Source organism: Haliotis rufescens, unplaced genomic scaffold (genome assembly GCF_023055435.1).
Source record: "Haliotis rufescens isolate VD_foot unplaced genomic scaffold, xgHalRufe1.0.p SCAF_5, whole genome shotgun sequence".
In the NCBI taxonomy this organism is placed as follows: domain Eukaryota; kingdom Metazoa; phylum Mollusca; class Gastropoda; order Lepetellida; family Haliotidae; genus Haliotis; species Haliotis rufescens.
Window position 1 is genome coordinate 476,847 of NW_025964223.1, and position 17,965 is coordinate 494,811.

At 45.9% G+C, this 17,965-nt stretch overlaps 3 protein-coding genes across 4 annotated transcripts in view; 2 read left to right on the forward strand and 1 right to left on the reverse strand.

Moving 5' to 3' along the window:
• Positions 1–2,489: 2,489 nt before the first annotated feature.
• Positions 2,490–3,983, forward strand: LOC124111853 (protein qua-1-like). The gene is made up of 3 exons (XM_048383753.1): positions 2,490–2,625; positions 3,170–3,943; positions 3,979–3,983. The coding sequence occupies exons 1-3, from the start codon at positions 2,490–2,492 to the stop codon at positions 3,981–3,983; spliced, it is 915 nt and encodes a 304-aa protein (XP_048239710.1).
• LOC125372976 (mucin-5AC-like) lies at positions 3,984–8,514 on the reverse strand (the record flags this gene model as incomplete). The annotated part of the gene is made up of 3 exons (XM_048383754.1): positions 8,354–8,514; positions 5,110–6,073; positions 3,984–5,078 (listed from the first exon to the last, which is right to left on the reverse strand). Coding segments are annotated over exons 1-3 (2,220 nt in total), but the record flags the coding sequence as incomplete, so codon positions are not given.
• Positions 8,515–9,812: 1,298 nt separating this feature from the next.
• Positions 9,813–17,965, forward strand: part of LOC124111846 — a 32,602-nt gene continuing 24,449 nt past the window's right edge. For both annotated transcript variants that reach the window (XM_048383731.1, XM_048383732.1), the window contains exons 1-9: positions 9,813–10,100; positions 13,711–13,757; positions 14,113–14,160; positions 15,258–15,313; positions 15,737–15,970; positions 16,547–16,768; positions 17,072–17,162; positions 17,298–17,341; positions 17,691–17,924. In XM_048383731.1, coding sequence (XP_048239688.1) covers positions 13,733–13,757; positions 14,113–14,160; positions 15,258–15,313; positions 15,737–15,970; positions 16,547–16,768; positions 17,072–17,162; positions 17,298–17,341; positions 17,691–17,924 — 954 coding nt within the window. In that variant the 5' untranslated portion in view covers positions 9,813–10,100; positions 13,711–13,732. The remainder of the gene's footprint in view (positions 10,101–13,710; positions 13,758–14,112; positions 14,161–15,257; positions 15,314–15,736; positions 15,971–16,546; positions 16,769–17,071; positions 17,163–17,297; positions 17,342–17,690; positions 17,925–17,965) is intronic.

Genomic DNA, 17,965 nt, shown 5'->3' on the forward strand with positions numbered 1-17,965 from the left:
TAAAACATTCTGTGAGTTGTTGCAGTCCAGTTGTTAAAGAGTTCGCTCCTCACGCCGGAGATCAAGGTTCCTTTACCCACAATGAATATTACTGGGACTTTCTATAAAACCACCACAAAGTATGTTTGTTATAACTCTATTACATTGACAGAGTTAGAAAGTGCTCCACCGCTTGTTGCAAGGTCTCTGCAGCATCAAGGGGGCGGTCGGGTAGCCTAGTGGTTAAAGCGTTCGCTCGAAGACCCGGGTTCGATTCCCGACATGGGTACAATGTGTGAAGCCCATTTCTAGTGTCCTCCGCCGGGATATTGCTGAAATATTGCTAAAAGCGGCGTAAAACCACACTCACTCACTCACTCACTCACCCACGGGTTCTCCACTGTATCCATGTAACTCTACAAGTTTCTTTGTTTCTTTGTTGTTTGTTTGTTGTTTAACGCCGCACTCAGCAAATATTCCCGCTATATAACGGCGGTCTGTAAATAATCGAATCTCGACCAGACAATCCAGTGATTGACATCATGAGCAGAGCGTCTGCGGGCTATTGGCAGAATGAAAACAACTGGCAGAAGTCATTCAATGTTGTTTGTGCTTAGCAACTATTACCAGAAACTAATATCTTTTACAATTTTGGAAATTTAAAGTTATTTCCGAGTGTCCCCTACTACTAGTATAATTGAAATACTGTTAATCAAAGCGCCGTTAAACAAAATAACTCACACCAATATAATACAACTCCAAGAGGACTTAGCTCGTCTGTCAAACATCCACATCTCTCCACACTGTTTGAAGCGGATGTTTGATATACCGGTAATAAATACACTCTTACATTAACTCTCTGTGCTTGTACATATACATCCGGCTTGACCACAGGGTACACGTGATCGGCAAACATCGGAAGCACGAAACACGTTTCTCGGATAAAAGGTCATGTTGTATACCCTTGAAAGGCAGGGGTTCAGTATCCTGCGCATGCGTCAAATTCTTCATCCTAAACGAGGTTTACAACAGTTTTATCTCTCATGTGAAAAACACGATAAAATTAATTGATGGAATTTATCTAATCTTGTCAATCTCACCTCAAAACGCTCGAAAATTATTTGTAAGATATGAGATTTTAATGATATGAGATACATTGGTTGACTACATTAACATATTGCTTTTATTAACATCTATGTGTGAAATAAATCATCAATTTCCCAATCTTGGAAACGACGCTCGTTTGATGTCATGTCTCCTTCATTTGCGGCCGAGTTTGGAATAAAGTTGTCATCTCGAATCTGCCAGGTAAAATGACGCTTTTTAAGTATAGATACATCTAGCTACCTCAAGAACGCCGGGGTCCCTACAGTGCGTCTATGAAAATACATCACAATATTTCCATCGCTATTTGACCTTTTACGCCCTTTGGAATCTTTTTCGGTAAATGATCGTGACTGATTATCTTTAGGCGTTGACGTTTACAATAGTTCATCATTTTGTCAACTTATTTTATATTCTTAGGTAAAATATGGAATATTTACTACAATCTGTGAGCTAATTACCGTTTAATACATTACTTCCTACAAACTAGTTCCCCAATTTCAGCCATGATAGTTCGATGATTCCGCAACAGGAAGAGTGCGAGCGGTTCATGGGCGACCTGGTTGAAATGAACTCGTGGGTTTCCTCAAAGTGGTAGACATTTGAAACCTGCACCACTTCACTTAGCGGTTTGTACACTTTGTGAGTACGCTAAATGGTATAGTATATAACACAGGTGTTATCAATACCGTTGTTTATCATTAGCTACTTTACAATCCTACAGTGACCTTCACAGGGCTACCCACATAGACATTTCAGGTCATTTACAGGGTGTTAAATAGTAAAGGCAATACACTTGTGTTTCAGGCCTACTGGCGGACCAAACATCGTCTGATGATATAATAATGTGTTATGATGCATTTTCGCGAACACCACTGTCATCACTGATTTTCAGTGATCCATTCATATTCTTTTTTACACCTTTTTGCCTTTCACGCCCAATGGAATCTATTTCGTCGGATAATCGAGACCGGTTATTCTCTGACGTTGACGTTTTATATTTATTCACTGCACACACTCGTCGAGTCCCTGTCGTGTTGCTGTCGGGATATTGCTAAAAGCAGGGTAAAACCCTCCTCACGAATATGTCATCGTTTGTCACAGCTGCTTTGCTTTCAGTTTAATGAAAACGTATGGACAGGAGGAAGTGACCTTCTCAGTGAAGATCATTGGAGATGGTTATTCAGCAGAGACACTGTACACATTTTCATAAAGCTAGTCGAAGTATCATTGCGGAGTCGTCAGTGAATGGAGTCAAAACTAAGGCCCTGATTAATACTGGAACTGATGAAACGATCATCGCTACGTGGTTTGCATCTGAAATAGGAATAAAAAGGATGAGATCAAAAAGCTTCTTTGTGCAATGCTGTGCACGGTCCTGAGATGGGGCAGTCGCAGGAGTCGCAATGACACTCTCAGTCGCCAACACAACATTGGTGTGGCCATACGAGGTATTACTTGGGATGGATTTCCTGGAGGAGACAGATGCTATGATACTTGCCAGACAAGGGGATGTCATTATCAACGGGCTGGTGGTCCCAGGTATATGCAGTAACGGTTCAACACCAGGAGTTGTGACCTTGGACAAAAAAGTGAGTATCCCAGCAAGATCAGAACTTGATCAGCAGCTAGGGTATCAAGTGTGTTATCGAACAATGCATTGTTTGAGACTAGAAATATATCAGTAAAGATCCTCAACCCCAAAAACCAGGACACATTGCAGGAAGAAGGTACCCATCTAGGTGAGCTTTCAGATTTTGAGTTGACAGACACCACCTCTCCTGACAACAGCGAGGAAACCGAAGTGGATGATGACACTTCTGAACTACATGTACTCAGAGTGGAAGATATCCCACCGATTACACTTCTAGGCCCCATGGCTGAACTGTCACAAACATCATCAGAACATTTACATCCTAGTGAGAAGGCAGAACTAGCAGTATCGTTGATTAGCTATGAGGATGTTTTTGATCTGTTGAAGATGTAGGTTTTTCAAAAACATTACTCGCATTATACTGAAAGTTGAATCCCCGTGGGGACCCGGGGTAGAATGTATCCCCAGCACACCAATGCTGTTTGTAAAAAGCGACCAAATTGGGCGAGGGTGAGGGCGAGGGTGAGGGCGAGGATGAGGGCGAGGGTGTGGGCGAGGATGAGGGCGAGGATGAGGGCGAGGATGAGGGCGAGGATGAGGGCGAGGGTGAGGGCAAGGGTGTGGGCGAGGGTGAGGGCGAGGGTGAGGGCGAGGGTGAGGGCGAGGATGAGGGCAAGGGTGTGGGCGAGGGTGAGGGCGAGGATGAGGGCGAGGGTGAGGGCAAGGGTGTGGGCGAGGGTGAGGGCGAGGATGAGGGCAAGGGTGTGGGCAAGGGTGAGGGCGAGGATGAGGGCAAGGGTGTGGGCAAGGGTGTGGGCAAGGGTGTGGGCAAGGATGAGGGCGAGGGTGAGGGCGAGGATGAGGGCGAGGGTGAGGGCGAGGGTGAGGGCAAGGGTGTGGGCGAGGGTGAGGGCGAGGATGAGGGCGAGGATGAGGGCGAGGGTGAGGGCAAGGGTGTGGGCAAGGGTGTGGGCGAGGATGAGGGCGAGGATGAGGGCGAGGGTGAGGGCAAGGGTGTGGGCAAGGGTGTGGGCGAGGATGAGGGCGAGGATGAGGGCGAGGGTGAGGGCAAGGGTGTGGGCGAGGGTGAGGGCGAGGATGAGGGCAAGGGTGTGGGCAAGGGTGAGGGCGAGGATGAGGGCAAGGGTGTGGGCAAGGGTGTGGGCAAGGGTGTGGGCGAGGATGAGGGCGAGGATGAGGGCGAGGGTGAGGGCAAGGGTGTGGGCGAGGGTGAGGGCGAGGATGAGGGCGAGGATGAGGGCGAGGGTGAGGACAAGGGTGTGGGCAAGGGTGTGGGCGAGGATGAGGGCGAGGATGAGGGCGAGGGTGAGGGCAAGGGTGTGGGCGAGGGTGAGGGCGAGGATGAGGGCAAGGGTGTGGGCAAGGGTGAGGGCGAGGATGAGGGCAAGGGTGTGGGCAAGGGTGTGGGCAAGGGTGTGGGCGAGGATGAGGGCGAGGGTGAGGGCGAGGATGAGGGCGAGGGTGAGGGCGAGGGTGAGGGCGAGGATGAGGGCGAGGGTGAGGGCGAGGATGAGGGCGAGGATGAGGGCGAGGGTGAGGGCGAGGATGAGGGCGAGGGTGAGGGCGAGGGTGAGGACAAGGGTGAGGGCGAGGATGAGGGCGAGGGTGAGGGCGAGGATGAGGGCGAGGGTGAGGGCGAGGGTGAGGACAAGGGCGAGGGCGAGGGTGAGGACAAGGGTGAGGACAAGGGTGAGGGCGAGGATGAGGGCGAGGGTGAGGGCGAGGATGAGGGCGAGGGTGAGGGCGAGGGTGAGGACAAGGGTGAGGGCGAGGGTGAGGACAAGGGTGAGGGCGAGGGTGAGGGCGAGGGTGAGGGCGAGGATGAGGGCAAGGGTGAGGGCGAGGATGAGGGCGAGGATGAGGGCGAGGATGAGGACAAGGGTGAGGGCGAGGGTGAGGGCGAGGATGAGGGCAAGGGTGAGGGCGAGGATGAGGGCGAGGATGAGGGCGAGGATGAGGACAAGGGTGAGGGCGAGGATGAGGGCGAGGGTGAGGGCGAGGGTGAGGGCGAGGGTGAGGACAAGGGTGTGGGCGAGGATGAGGGCGAGGGTGAGGGCGAGGGTGAGGGCGAGGGTGAGGACAAGGGTGAGGGCGAGGATGAGGGCGAGGGTGAGGGCGAGGGTGAGGGCGAGGGTGTGGGCGAGGATGAGGGCGAGGGTGAGGGCGAGGGTGAGGGCGAGGATGAGGGCGAGGATGAGGGCGAGGGTGAGGGCGAGGATGAGGGTGAGGGCGAGGGTGAGGGCGAGGGTGAGGACGAGGGTGAGGGCGAGGATGAGGGCGAGGATGAGGGCGAGGGTGAGGGCGAGGATGAGGGCGAGGGTGAGGGCGAGGGTGAGGACAAGGGTGAGGGCGAGGGTGAGGACAAGGGTGAGGGCGAGGGTGAGGGCGAGGGTGAGGGCGAGGGTGTGGGCGAGGATGAGGGCGAGGATGAGGACGAGGATGAGGACAAGGGTGAGGGCGAGGGTGAGGGCGAGGATGAGGGCAAGGGTGAGGGCGAGGATGAGGGCGAGGATGAGGGCGAGGATGAGGACAAGGGTGAGGGCGAGGATGAGGGCGAGGGTGAGGGCGAGGATGAGGGCGAGGATGAGGACAAGGGTGAGGGCGAGGGTGAGGGCGAGGATGAGGGCAAGGGTGAGGGCGAGGATGAGGGCGAGGATGAGGGCGAGGATGAGGACAAGGGTGAGGGCGAGGATGAGGGCGAGGGTGAGGGCGAGGGTGAGGGCGAGGGTGAGGACAAGGGTGTGGGCGAGGATGAGGGCGAGGGTGAGGGCGAGGGTGAGGGCGAGGGTGAGGACAAGGGTGAGGGCGAGGATGAGGGCGAGGGTGAGGGCGAGGGTGAGGGCGAGGGTGTGGGCGAGGATGAGGGCGAGGGTGAGGGCGAGGGTGAGGACAAGGGTGAGGGCGAGGATGAGGGCGAGGGTGAGGGCGAGGGTGAGGGCGAGGGTGAGGACAAGGGTGAGGGCGAGGATGAGGGCGAGGGTGAGGGCGAGGGTGAGGGCGAGGGTGTGGGCGAGGATGAGGGCGAGGGTGAGGGCGAGGGTGAGGGCGAGGGTGAGGACAAGGGTGAGGACAAGGGTGAGGGCGAGGATGAGGGCGAGGGTGAGGGCGAGGGTGAGGACAAGGGTGAGGGCAAGGATGAGGGCGAGGGTGAGGGCAAGGGTGAGGGCGAGGGTGAGGGCGAGGGTGAGGGCGAGGGTGAGGGCGAGGGTGAGGGCGAGGGTGTGGGCGAGGGTGAGGGCGAGGGTGAGGGCGAGGGTGAGGGCGAGGGTGAGGGCGAGGGTGAGGGCAAGGGTGTGGGCGAGGGTGAGGGCGAGGATGAGGGCAAGGGTGTGGGCGAGGGTGGGGGCGAGGGTGAGGGTGAGGGGTACGTTTGTGCTGTCATTGTGAAAACACCTGCCAGGTGATGTTGAATCGAACCCTAGTCCATGCAGTAAGGGTTTGGTAGATATGAAATCGGCAATTATCCAACAAATCAAAGCATCTGAAGATAAACTATTGAAAGAAATTCAATGAAAGAATTACAAGCATTACGTTGTGACGTCACTCAATCTACGAAACCTAAGAGTGAGTGTGAGAACGGGTAAGGTGCTGACTTGAAATATAATCGAGGTGAACCTACGATCATAGTTTTCCGATGTGCTCAAAGTGGACGCATCTCTGCACAGGGATAAGTGTGAACAAGATATTATAAACTTGATGTAAATGCTGTCTATCAAAAGCTAGATGATTCTTATAATGATTTGGATAATTTGTCCCTAAGGTCAAAGGGATATGGTGTTGAAATGACTTAACTTTGAAACGAAGGCAAGAACTGAAGAAAACAAACCGAAAATCCATTAAAACATTCTTTTTCAAAAGGTGGTAAACTTGTGTCAACACCAAACCAGGTTACAGACTCTTCAATTAATGTTCTGGAATAGGAGACAAGGTGCGGACTCTGATGACAGAAGTGTCATTGCGACCAATTTGGGAAACCTTCGTCAGAATGAACGTACACGTATATGACTCCCTAACTTCATTGCCATTGTTTATATGACGCTGACCCCCACTGATAATCCCCGAGACCATGAATTACTGTTATTATCCCGCGCCACGAAGTGGAAGGGGGATATAGAAATGGGTGCTGTCCGTCTGTCACTTTCTTCCGGAGAACTCCAAAACCATGATAGATGTCTTGACCAAACTTGGCATACAGATAGGTCTTGTGGTGAACTGGTGCCTTTTGATAGTGGATCTTTTAAAAGCAATATTTATCGAGTTTCCATGGCAACGACTTTGACTTAGACTGAAAATGGGTGTAGGGTTCGTTTCTGGATAGTCTTGAAAACCGTACAATGTTTCTTGATATTTAGGTGAGGGTTTTGTTTCGTTGAGTTGGGCGACCTTCACGGGACTGTGAAGTCCAGTTAGTCTGACTTACAAACCCTGATATATACAAATATATATCAAATACAGCCCATGCAAGTCATATCCAGTTGTTATCTTCAGCCGATAGAAGCAGTGATCGTGAAATGTATTTTTGAGCTAGGTCAACTCATAAACAATGTGAGTAATATGTTTGAGTTATGTTATTTGTTACAGTTTTGGGTGCAGACCATGGCTCCTGACACCTATACTGGACGACAGCTACATTCATGGATGAGTAAGGTTTAATGCTGCTTTTAACAGTGTTCCAGTTATATTACGGTGTGTCAGCTTAATGTGGGAGGACAGTGATGCAGGTCTTGGACGTTTACCACTTGATGAAACCCACGGGCGCGGGTATGGTGCTGACAAACCAAGAAACATAATGTTAGCGAATCGGGATTCGAACCCACTATTACAGTTTTCTGTCGTGCCCCAGTGACGTAACTCTGTACAGCGAATGGCGACGCATCAGACGACTGGGCCACCCGTACCCCCTTAAACTTATGAACTGGTCCCTTGTGTCAAGAATGGAGTGCTGGGAGCTACCATGCCTTGGGAAGCCCAGGAACATATTTTGGTTTGGATATATAAGCCATGACCTCTCCCGATCAGAGTATTCCCTTCAAAGCAAAACTTCCGTATTCCTTTTGTAAAAAGATTCTAGTTTTTTTTCAAAGACAAAGTAAAACCTCTTTCATGATATCAATACTTTTTTTCATAAAACCATCGTTATTGAGTTCCAGCTATACTCAAGATACCCAAATCACGAGTGACGCTCCTTTAATAATTAAGGATTGACTGTGTTTTGTTGTTGTTTGTTTTTGTTGTTTTGTTTGGGTTTTTTGGGGTAGTTTTTTTTTGGGGGGGAGGGGGGGAGGAGGTCAACCTTCAAGTGCGGATTTATATATGACGTCACATAAGTGTAGCTATGTGCATTTCGAGTCGAACGGCAGGATGGGGACGAAATCTACACTAACTGCTGTTTAACATGAAGTAAATGGAACAGTGATGGAAAACACCCCGAGGCATGAACCCTCCCATGGCACCAGCAAATTGGGAATATGACTAATTTGTGAAGGTGTTGCTTGTGTTTGGATAATCGCAAACAAATTCGGACGATGTGGAATGGACTGGTGGGGATCGAACGGAGTGCTCTGAAACTTGTGTGGTTTGTGTTAATTTTCAACGTCAGGGTGTGTTATATTTGGAGTTTTGGATTTGTCGCGTGTGCTGTAATACTTTGCTCACCTGGTGTTTCTTGTCACCTGAGATGGACTTGCTGTATGACCTGATGCCAGCTTCATTTCTGTGCCCCGTCCTTCCTCATGTGTCAAACCAAATAGATCAGGAGCAGTCGCTTTGATCTGTGTCCGCGGCAACATCTGAGCAGGGTACAAATTTGTTATCATTCGCAATTGTCTTAAAACTTGGAGACCGCCTCCGTGGTCTAGTGATAGAGCGTCCGTCCGGAGAGCGGAAGGTCCGGGGTTCGATCCCCGGCCGCGTCATACCAAAAGACGTTAAAAGATGGTACTTGTTGTTACCCTGTCTGGCGCTCGGCATTAAGGGGCTAAAACAAGGACTGGTCGGCTCGGAGTCAGTATACTGTGCGTGAGTGGGGTATTAATGTTAAACTGCGGCATGGTATCTCAGTGTGCTATAGCTAGCACTATAAATTGGCATCAGTCCGGACTAGTACAAGCAGCCACACACACACGTGCATGCACGTCGCTATATAAGTGCAATAATCTTGGACGCGACGTTAAACCCCATTTCACCTCACCTCACCTAGATATCTACCTAGCAGACAACATCAAACAACAGAACCAAAGCATTTATTTATTCTAAAGTCAGATAAACTGTTACAAGGCCAGGCGAAATACTAAATTAATTTTATTGCTGTTAAATGCAGGGAAAAGGAAATAGAAAAACGAGTTGATTGTAAACACCGATCGAGAGTTCGGGGAAACCCCGGAAAGAAGTTCCGGCCAAAGTTCATTAACTTTTCTGTCCGTTCACAGGTGTGTGAACTCCAAATATGAGATCACGTGACTACCCATTCAGCCAATCAGCATGAAAGAAACAGTGTACACTTTAAAGTATGAAATTATATATATTTAACCTAAAAGCCATGTATAAGCGGTTCAGCTTTATATACCGATAGTGCAGTTCTTCTTTACTGAACCAATATTTTTAACTTTAAAATCATGCGAATACCTATAATAATAGGTCCCTTAAACTTAATTTTATGTCTTTCGTTTTTGTATATATCCTGTGATATTGAATGATTTAATTTTCTGCTGTAGAAATATTGCTCATGTCATTTTTTATTTTTTTTATTCATTTGTTTCCATTACCTTCATAATATAAGCGTTCTCGTCTGCTGTTTTTTTTCAGTTTCGCCAGATTTCCTGATGTCGAAATATTAAAAATATATTTTCCACAACTGGATGTTGAACAGCTGCCTGAACGTCGACGGACCGTGGACTGATCAAAGGGAGGTAACTGCATGTCTGATGTTCAGACGTGTCGGTGAAGCTGTTTTGGTTGCGGTTACGGGAAAAACAAAGTCGGCTGCAATGATATAGATTGCATATGCAATGTCACATAATACTATAGTTTGCAGACTATTTCCCGAATATGCGAAAGAGAAGCCACCATGCGGTGGTAAAACAGTAAAGGGAGATAATCCAGGTCAGCAAGGGAAATTAAATACAATTATTTGTGTGTCAGCCAGGTATCTCATCCTTGTCACACCAGTGTTATGATTTTTCCAGATATGACCCTGTGTTGCACTCAATGTTTTCAGCAACAAATATATACCACGTACCGAGAAACGAAAGCGAAACTAGGATGACGTCATAGGTATGTTTGGAGTGATCATCAGTGGGCCTCAGCTGTGAGGGATATATACGCCATCTGTGTCCTCCTCCACTGCCGCCGTTGTTGCTGATGTTGATGCTGCTGCTGTAACCTTCACTTGGATGTCTTTTGGGTGAGTGGCTGTAGTACTGTGTATCTGATTGTCAAGGCCTCTCTGTGTACCTTGTTATGACGTGGGTCTATGGTAGTATTGTCTTTATACACATGTAATACAATGATTGTATCACTGTGGGACCGACCAGTTAATATTGTATTTGGTGGTGTGGGGTAGGGGCGAGGGACAAAACAATTTTGTCGATAACACCTGTCGTTTAAGGACATACAAGTTTGTAAGTTTTGTTCTTCTTGTAAACACCTGAGGCCAAATTATGTTTATCCAGCAGCATCCCCCCCCCCCCCCCCCCCCCCCACACACACACACACAGAAACACACACATCGCAGCCACACACACGCGCGCACACACACACACACACACACACACATATCGACGACGCCATATTGATTTCATGTTGTATTAGTTAACATGCCAGCATGAACAGGTTTGTCGGCACATATAGATCAACTCAACGGCCGCGGGACTGTAATACAACTACTGCTCCCAGATTGTTTTGCTTGTGTAAATAGATCTTGTTGACCCGTAATACCGAAGTGTGTCTTTCTCTGGGCCAGGGCAGATATAGAAGGGTATCCGGGTGGTTATAGCAGGGGTCGGGACGCCGGGTACTACTCCCCATACGGGTGCAGTGTGAGGTACGCTTTTGTCGTGTATAAATCAGCGAAAATCATACTCACTCACATATACCACGATGTTACTATGGACAAAATCGGGTAAAGCTGTCTAATGAATATCAGACGGAATTATTCAGTTCAGTGACATTTATCATCAGATATGAATAGTGTAATTCTATTATATCTATTATATCACCCTATCTCGCAATGAATTAACTTCAACAACGGGCTAACGTTAATTATTTATGTACACTAATATACATGGCAAAATATTCAATTCACCCATGTAACACGGCAGAAATATAAATCCAACTATATAAAGTTTAAGGTATTTGGAATGGTGGTGATTTGGCTTTGCTATTGATTAAATTCATGTGTTGCTGGTTGTCTTCAGGGCCCACTTGCACAAAGCGATCTTAGCGCTAAGACGATCGTAACTCCCATGCTTTAACACAGACTTACAATAGTCGTAGCGCTAAGATCGCCTTGTGCAAGTGGGCCCAGATAAATAACAAATCTGCTGTCTCACACTGGCCCCATCTGCAGCAATGAGAACATGTTGATGATGGGATCCTGAATATTGAACATATCATATGTAATCATGTCGTACAAAGGTATACGACCTATATACAAACAACAGTTCAACCAGCTTTCTATCAATAGTGAATTAACGATGTTTACATACAAAATATGAAATTATATGCATTTGTGAAATGAAAAACAGATACCTGAAATTTATAATTAATTGTAAATAAACACGTGATTTGATTATTGCGAGTCCACCAGTGGGGCAGGGTACCTTTTCTAGAACGCCTGGTGTCATCACTATTTGATAATGATTCATAAACGCATACTCATGATACAATAGGTATTGTCATTGTCATGAAGAGTAGAAAAAAAGTTGTTTAACAAACTCTCATGTAAATTATTGGTGACTTAATGCCTGTTGTTACAAGCTGGATGACAAGTCTACTTTTCCTAACAAAATACAACATAATGGCTACGCACGATACATGGCTTAAGACAACCGATAAACAAAAAGAACAAGTCCAGCACATGCTTATATTTTTGTTTCACTACATGTAAACATAAAAAAGTCAACGCCAGAGAATACCCAATTGGGCATAAAAGGCAAAATAGAGGTGATTGTGATATGAATGGATCACTTACAATCACACAACGTAAGCCATACTCATAGTAGAATAATACACAGTCACACCATGCACACATACGAGGGGTGTTCAATAAGTTTTGCAACTTTAATATAAGACCAAGTCGCAGAATATCTTGGGCACTTTTATTTTTCAATATAATCTCCATTCACCTCAATATACTTAATCCATTTGTCCTTCAAGCTTTTAATACCAATTTTATAGAAATCTGCAGATTGGCCCTCTAACCACACCTCTGTGGCAGCCTTTATGTCCTCGTCATCCTGGAGGCGTCTTCCACGTAGGGCAGATTTCAATTGCCGGAACAGGAATTAGTCACTGGGGGCTAAGTCTGGGCTGTAGGGTGGGTGATTTAACTGTTAGAATCCACATTCACACATGGCGGCCTGTGCAATTCTCGACTGAACCGGAGCGTTGTCATGCAAAAGTAGAATGCCACATGTTAACATCCATAGGCGCTTCTGGCGAATAGATTTTCGCAATTCTTCCATTACATTAGCATAATACTGTCCATTGATTGTATTTTTTAGTGGCATGTAATCAATCAGTAATATGCCTCTTGCATCCACAAATATGGTGGCCATTACCTTGCCAGCTGATGGTTGAGTGCGAAACTTCCTCGGAGGCGGAGAATTGGGGTGTTTCCATTGCATGGATTCCAATTTAGTTTCTGGGTCCCAGTGGCGGATCCATGTTTCATCACCTGTCACCAGACAAGAAAGAAATCCGGCTTCACCAGCAGTATAGAGATCCAGGCGGTCTCGACAACTTTCAGTTCCCTGATGGCGATCTTGAGCTCTGACGTTTCCAGGTACCCATCTTGCAGATACCTTTGACATACCAAGATGATCATGAATAATGGTAACAACAGTTCCAACTGATATTTGGAATTCCCTAGAAAGTTCAGACACTTTCGTCGGTCAGACAAAATTCTTCTTTCTATAGCAGCAATGGTTTCCGGTTGGGTGGCATCTGAAGGCCTGCCTGACCTTGGGTCATCGTCTATGGACTCCCTACCCCTTTTAAACTGTAGAGACCAACGGCAAACTGTGGAATAGTCAGGAGCATCCTTACCCATCACTTTACACATGCGTTCATGGATTTCTTTTGCTTTGCATCCCTCCTTGGTAAGGAACTTTATTACAGCGCGTTGTTCATGTTTGAGAGAATCCATGATTGTGACCACCCTTAGGTGAATGAAGCGATCACATCTAACTTATTGTTGTGTCTGGAACTTGTTATGACACGTGTCAACCTGATGTTATGACTAGTGTCACACCTGTCACAAGTTGACATTGTTTGACAAATGCCCAAGTTGCAAAACTTATTGAACGCCCCTCGTACAACAAACTCCCACAAATACCAGGCCTTCACTTCACATTCTCAACAGAACTTTACCAACAATGAAACCATACAAACAATTGCAGAATGCGTAAATGAAGTGAGTGAGTATGGTTTTACGCCGCTTTTAGCAATATTCCAGCAATATCACGGCGGTGGACACCAGAAATGGGCTTCACACATTGTACCCAAGTCGGGAATCGAACCCGGGTCTTCGGCGTGACGAGCGAGCGCTTTAACCACTGGGCTACCCGACCGCCCCGTAAATGAAGTAAACGCGTATTGACGTCCTAAACGACACTTACGGCAAGGAAAGCACATGGGAAGGCCAGCAACGTGCAAGCTGACTTTTACTAGACAACTCATTTGGTAACATGTTTTCAGCAATACGTTTCATAGGTTATTTGTGTTGATCTAGCACATATCCCTTTCTATATATCTGCATGCACACACACACGTATGTTATGTTTCATGTCCAGCTCGCAGACAACATAGGCAGTTATGAAGAAGCTTTGGGCACCGAAAGGCAAGTACAAAACACGGGGAAACGGTAGATATGAATGTATAGCTAAGTGTTTGAGTGAGTGAGTTAATATTTAACGTCACATCGGCAATATTGCACCCATACCGTGACGAGAACAAGTTACACATTTATATTAGATACATTTAGACTATACAAACCTGTCGTCGACGGACAGCACAATAACTAGATTATCACCTGGTAATCTGGACGATATGGCTTTGTATCCAAAGACAGTGGCACGATCAACTGCTTCACCATCCTTTGATCCATCTGTAAATAAATCATCTCTATTTCTCTTGTATACTTGTTGATGAATTACTTGATTATTTTCTGACTTCTTTACTTGTGTTAATGTCAGGTCTACCTCCTGCTTTACCGGTTGTCAAGAAGGTGAAGACAAAAGGCGGTGAGGAGAAATGTTTTTAAGGTTTTCCTTCTCAGCAGAAATTGCAGTTGTTGTTCTTATTCCAAGATGGGGAATAAGGAAATATTTCTTTTGGTGAAGTTCCTAATATAGGGCATTTAACATTTACTTTCATGAGTGAGTGAGTGAGTATGGTTTTACGCCGCTTTAGCAATATTCCAGCAATATCATGGCGGGGGACACCAGAAATGGGCTTCACACATTGTACCCATGTCGGGAATCGAACCCGGGTCTTCGGCGTGACAAGCGAACGCTTTAACCACTTTCATGACATGCTTGCCGTAAGAGGCGACTATACTTGTTGTAAGAGGCGACTGACGGGATCGGGTGGTCAGGCTCCCTGACTTGGTTGATGCATGTCATCATGTCCCACATGCGTAGATCGATGCTCATGATGTCAATCACTGGATTGTCTTGACTCAGACTCGATTATTTACAGGCCGCGTCATGTAGCTGTAATATTGCTGAGTGCGTCGTTAGACAAACAACAAGCAAACGTTATTCACTTGCACGTGTGTGAACATTGAGAAGCTCAAGGTATAGTATTTACGCTGTCACAATCCACTGACTTTAAAATAATCATACTGAGATTCAGTCATTCCAAGATGAGTGGGTATTTAACTTAACTTTCGAGACGGCGATATTCCGAATTATCGTATGCTAGCATGTATGACTCTTGCTCAAAAGTTGTTTGATCAAGGTTTACAACATTCAAGGCCTCAGTAAAGCTTTCCAAATTTGCCGCATCAGTGACAAAAATGATTCCCTATTCTAAATCCCAAAGAAATTATTGCCTATGTTCCTATTTTTTGTGGAATATTATTTACTTGTAAATCTAATTTGACGAACAAAGAGTTTGCCACCGTGTTGATGCTTGTGGACTTTATATGTTGTTATACTTTATATCGTTTGTCAAAGTGAAGACTTGATATAGTAGGATGTGTTACAGCTGTGTATGTATATACTTAACGCTGCTTTAGGAAACAAATTACAAGTCATTGATGTAATTGTTAACAGAATTGTTGCTGATCCGATTTTTGAAATTGACTGTTACGTGTGATCTACATTTATCGTTTCAGGTTTACAAATAAATAGTCAAATACAACTGGTCGATGGAGAGATAGCCAAACAACAGGTACAATCATATAAAACCTACAATTAATGTAATGAAAATGCCAATGTTAAGATGACACACACGTATACCTTACATCTCTGATGTCCTATATGAGTGTATACTAGCGCTACCGCCATTTGCAAAGGTTATACATTATCTGCTATTTGACAACCGGACGTCTTGGTGACCAAACCGGTTCTGATGTCAGCCTGGAAGCTTGGTGGTAGTCGTTACACTGGGGACATTTCTTACGATCATTGTTTCAGGCTGACGTCCTGGTGACCAAACCGGTTCTGGTGTCCACCTGGAAGCATGGACGTGACACTTAATGCATGTCCTGCAACCATTGTTTCAGGCTGACGTCCTGGTGAACACAACCGGGACTGATGTTAGCTTAAAGCATGGAGGTTGTACTTGATGCATATCCTACAACCGTTGTTTCAGGCTGACGTCCTGGTGAACACAACCGGGACTGATGTCAACCTCCTGGCTGGAACCGTCTCCTACACCTTCCTGGAGGCAGGAGGGAAAGAGCTGCAGGATGAGCTGACCAGAGCATGTCCTTCTGGACTGAAGGTCGGTGGCGTAGCGCAGACCACGGGAGGGACACTACAGTGCCAGAAGGTGTTCCACGTTGTGTTGAAGCAGTGGATGAATAAAAATGATGAGGCAGAACAGGTTGGGATATTTTGTCATCTTTTCTTACGCGCTATGGACTTCATACATTAACACTGGAAATTTAGTTTTAATAGTTAACAGTATCAATTCGTCATATACGTCATGTTTTAAAGCAATCATTCAATTGCATTACAGTTGTTTGATCAAGGTTACAACATTAAAGGCCCCAGTAAAGCTTTCAAAACGTATTATGGTAGACATGTGGAGGACATGTCCAAATTTGAGGCATCAGTGACAAAACTGATGCCCGATGCAATTCCCTATTTTGACTTGATCATATGTTCCCGTGTGTTATTTCCTGTGAACAATTGACTTGCCTTTGCATGTGTTTGTGGCGGGTGCCACCGGTGGGGCAGGATACGCTCACCTTTTTGCGAACACCTGGTACCATCACTATTTGATAGTGATTCTTAAACACATGCTCATGATATAGTCGGAATCGTACTATCGACTCTATCAATACTATTTCTATTGAATATGGAAAGGGTTTTTTCGCGTTATTCACACGGAGTTATATTTCCCTGTACATTCACACAACGATTGCATTGCTTATAGAAAGTTTTTTTTTCACACCAGATACTTAAGGATGTTGTCACCAAGTGCCTGGAGATGGCTTCCAAACAAAACTTCCAGTCCATTGCCCTGCCTGCACTTGGAGCAGGGTTTCAGAGATTCCCAGGCACACGGTCTGCAGACATCATGTTTACTGCCACTGAAACATTCCTGCAGAACAACAAAGGCTCCACTCTTAAAACCGTCAAATTTGTCTTTCATCGAGGTGACGATATGCTAAGAAAGGTACATATGTTCATAAAATACGTGGCTTGGCACACGTATAATCAGTTACTTAAATGTATGTGTGTGCGTTTGTGTGTGCGTGTGTATGTGTTTGTGTGTGTATGTGTTTGTGTGTGTATGTGCGTGTGTATGCGTGTGTATGTGTTTGTGTGTGTGTTTTTGTGTGTGTGTGTGTGTTTTTTGTGTGTGTTTTTGTGTGTGTGTGTTGTTGTTTTTGGTTGTTTTTGTTCTTCACGGGTATGTGCGGTTGAATCATATATAACCGAACTGCAGGTTATTTAAACATTCTTTGAATATGTATAGGACTTCGAGGCAAGAAGGGATGGTGTGTCGGTAGTCCATGAGAGTCGTGTCAACAAGGAGATTGTTTTGAAGAAAACTGCCGGAACTAAAGGTAATATGCGTCATCTATAGCAACACTATTTTATTCCCTGACAATTAAAGGGTATCTAAAATCGAACTATCTCTCATAATGTGAAAAAAGAGGTGGCCACACTTGCTGCAGTTATTTGTGTCACGTGTGTTTCAGAACTGACCATCAGGGCAATAACTGGAGATCTGACCCAGCTGGAGGTATTGCTCTAGCACGTTCATTCTATAAGCTCCAAAATACAATATACAGCCTATAACTGTTGTCATTTAGTATTGTCATACGATAAGCGTTTTATTCAATGAGATAATTGTATCCTCAAATACGAAATTAACATTTTCTCAACTTTAGTAATCTGAACAGTTTTCTTATGGTGCACCGGTGTTTCATACAAGTGTTGAAGTCCAATTTTTTTATATTTATTATCAAGTAGAAGTAGTAAATATTTCTATTAAGATAAACGAAACAAGGCTTTTTTCATTGGATAAATTCTTAAGTGATCATTTTCAATATGTAAAATACCAGTTGCATCATACCGACACTGTTCTTCAGGTCGATGTCTTGGTGAACACGACACAGACAGACCTGGATCTCTCTGTGGGAGCTGTGTCAGGCTCCCTCCTTAACGCTGGGGGTCAGGTTCTTCAGGATGAGTGTAGACAACAGCATCCGCTGGGAGCTAAACCTGGCACTGTGGTACAGACTGGTGGAGGAAAACTGACATGCAAGAAGGTGTTCCACGTCATCCTAAAAGACTGGTCAGACGGGGACGAGAAAGCAGAGAAGGCATGAAACACTGGTCAATTAGAATTATCAGAATATTTGGA

Bases quoted from the DNA above. Each gene is read 5' to 3' on its own strand.
- LOC124111853 (XM_048383753.1), top strand. From the start codon at position 2,490: ATGACACTCTCAGTCGCCAACACAACATTGGTGTGGCCATACGAGGTA. The intron at 2,626-3,169 runs GTATATGCAGTA...GTTTGTAAAAAG, and splicing joins CAACGGGCTGGTGGTCCCAG to CGACCAAATTGGGCGAGGGT.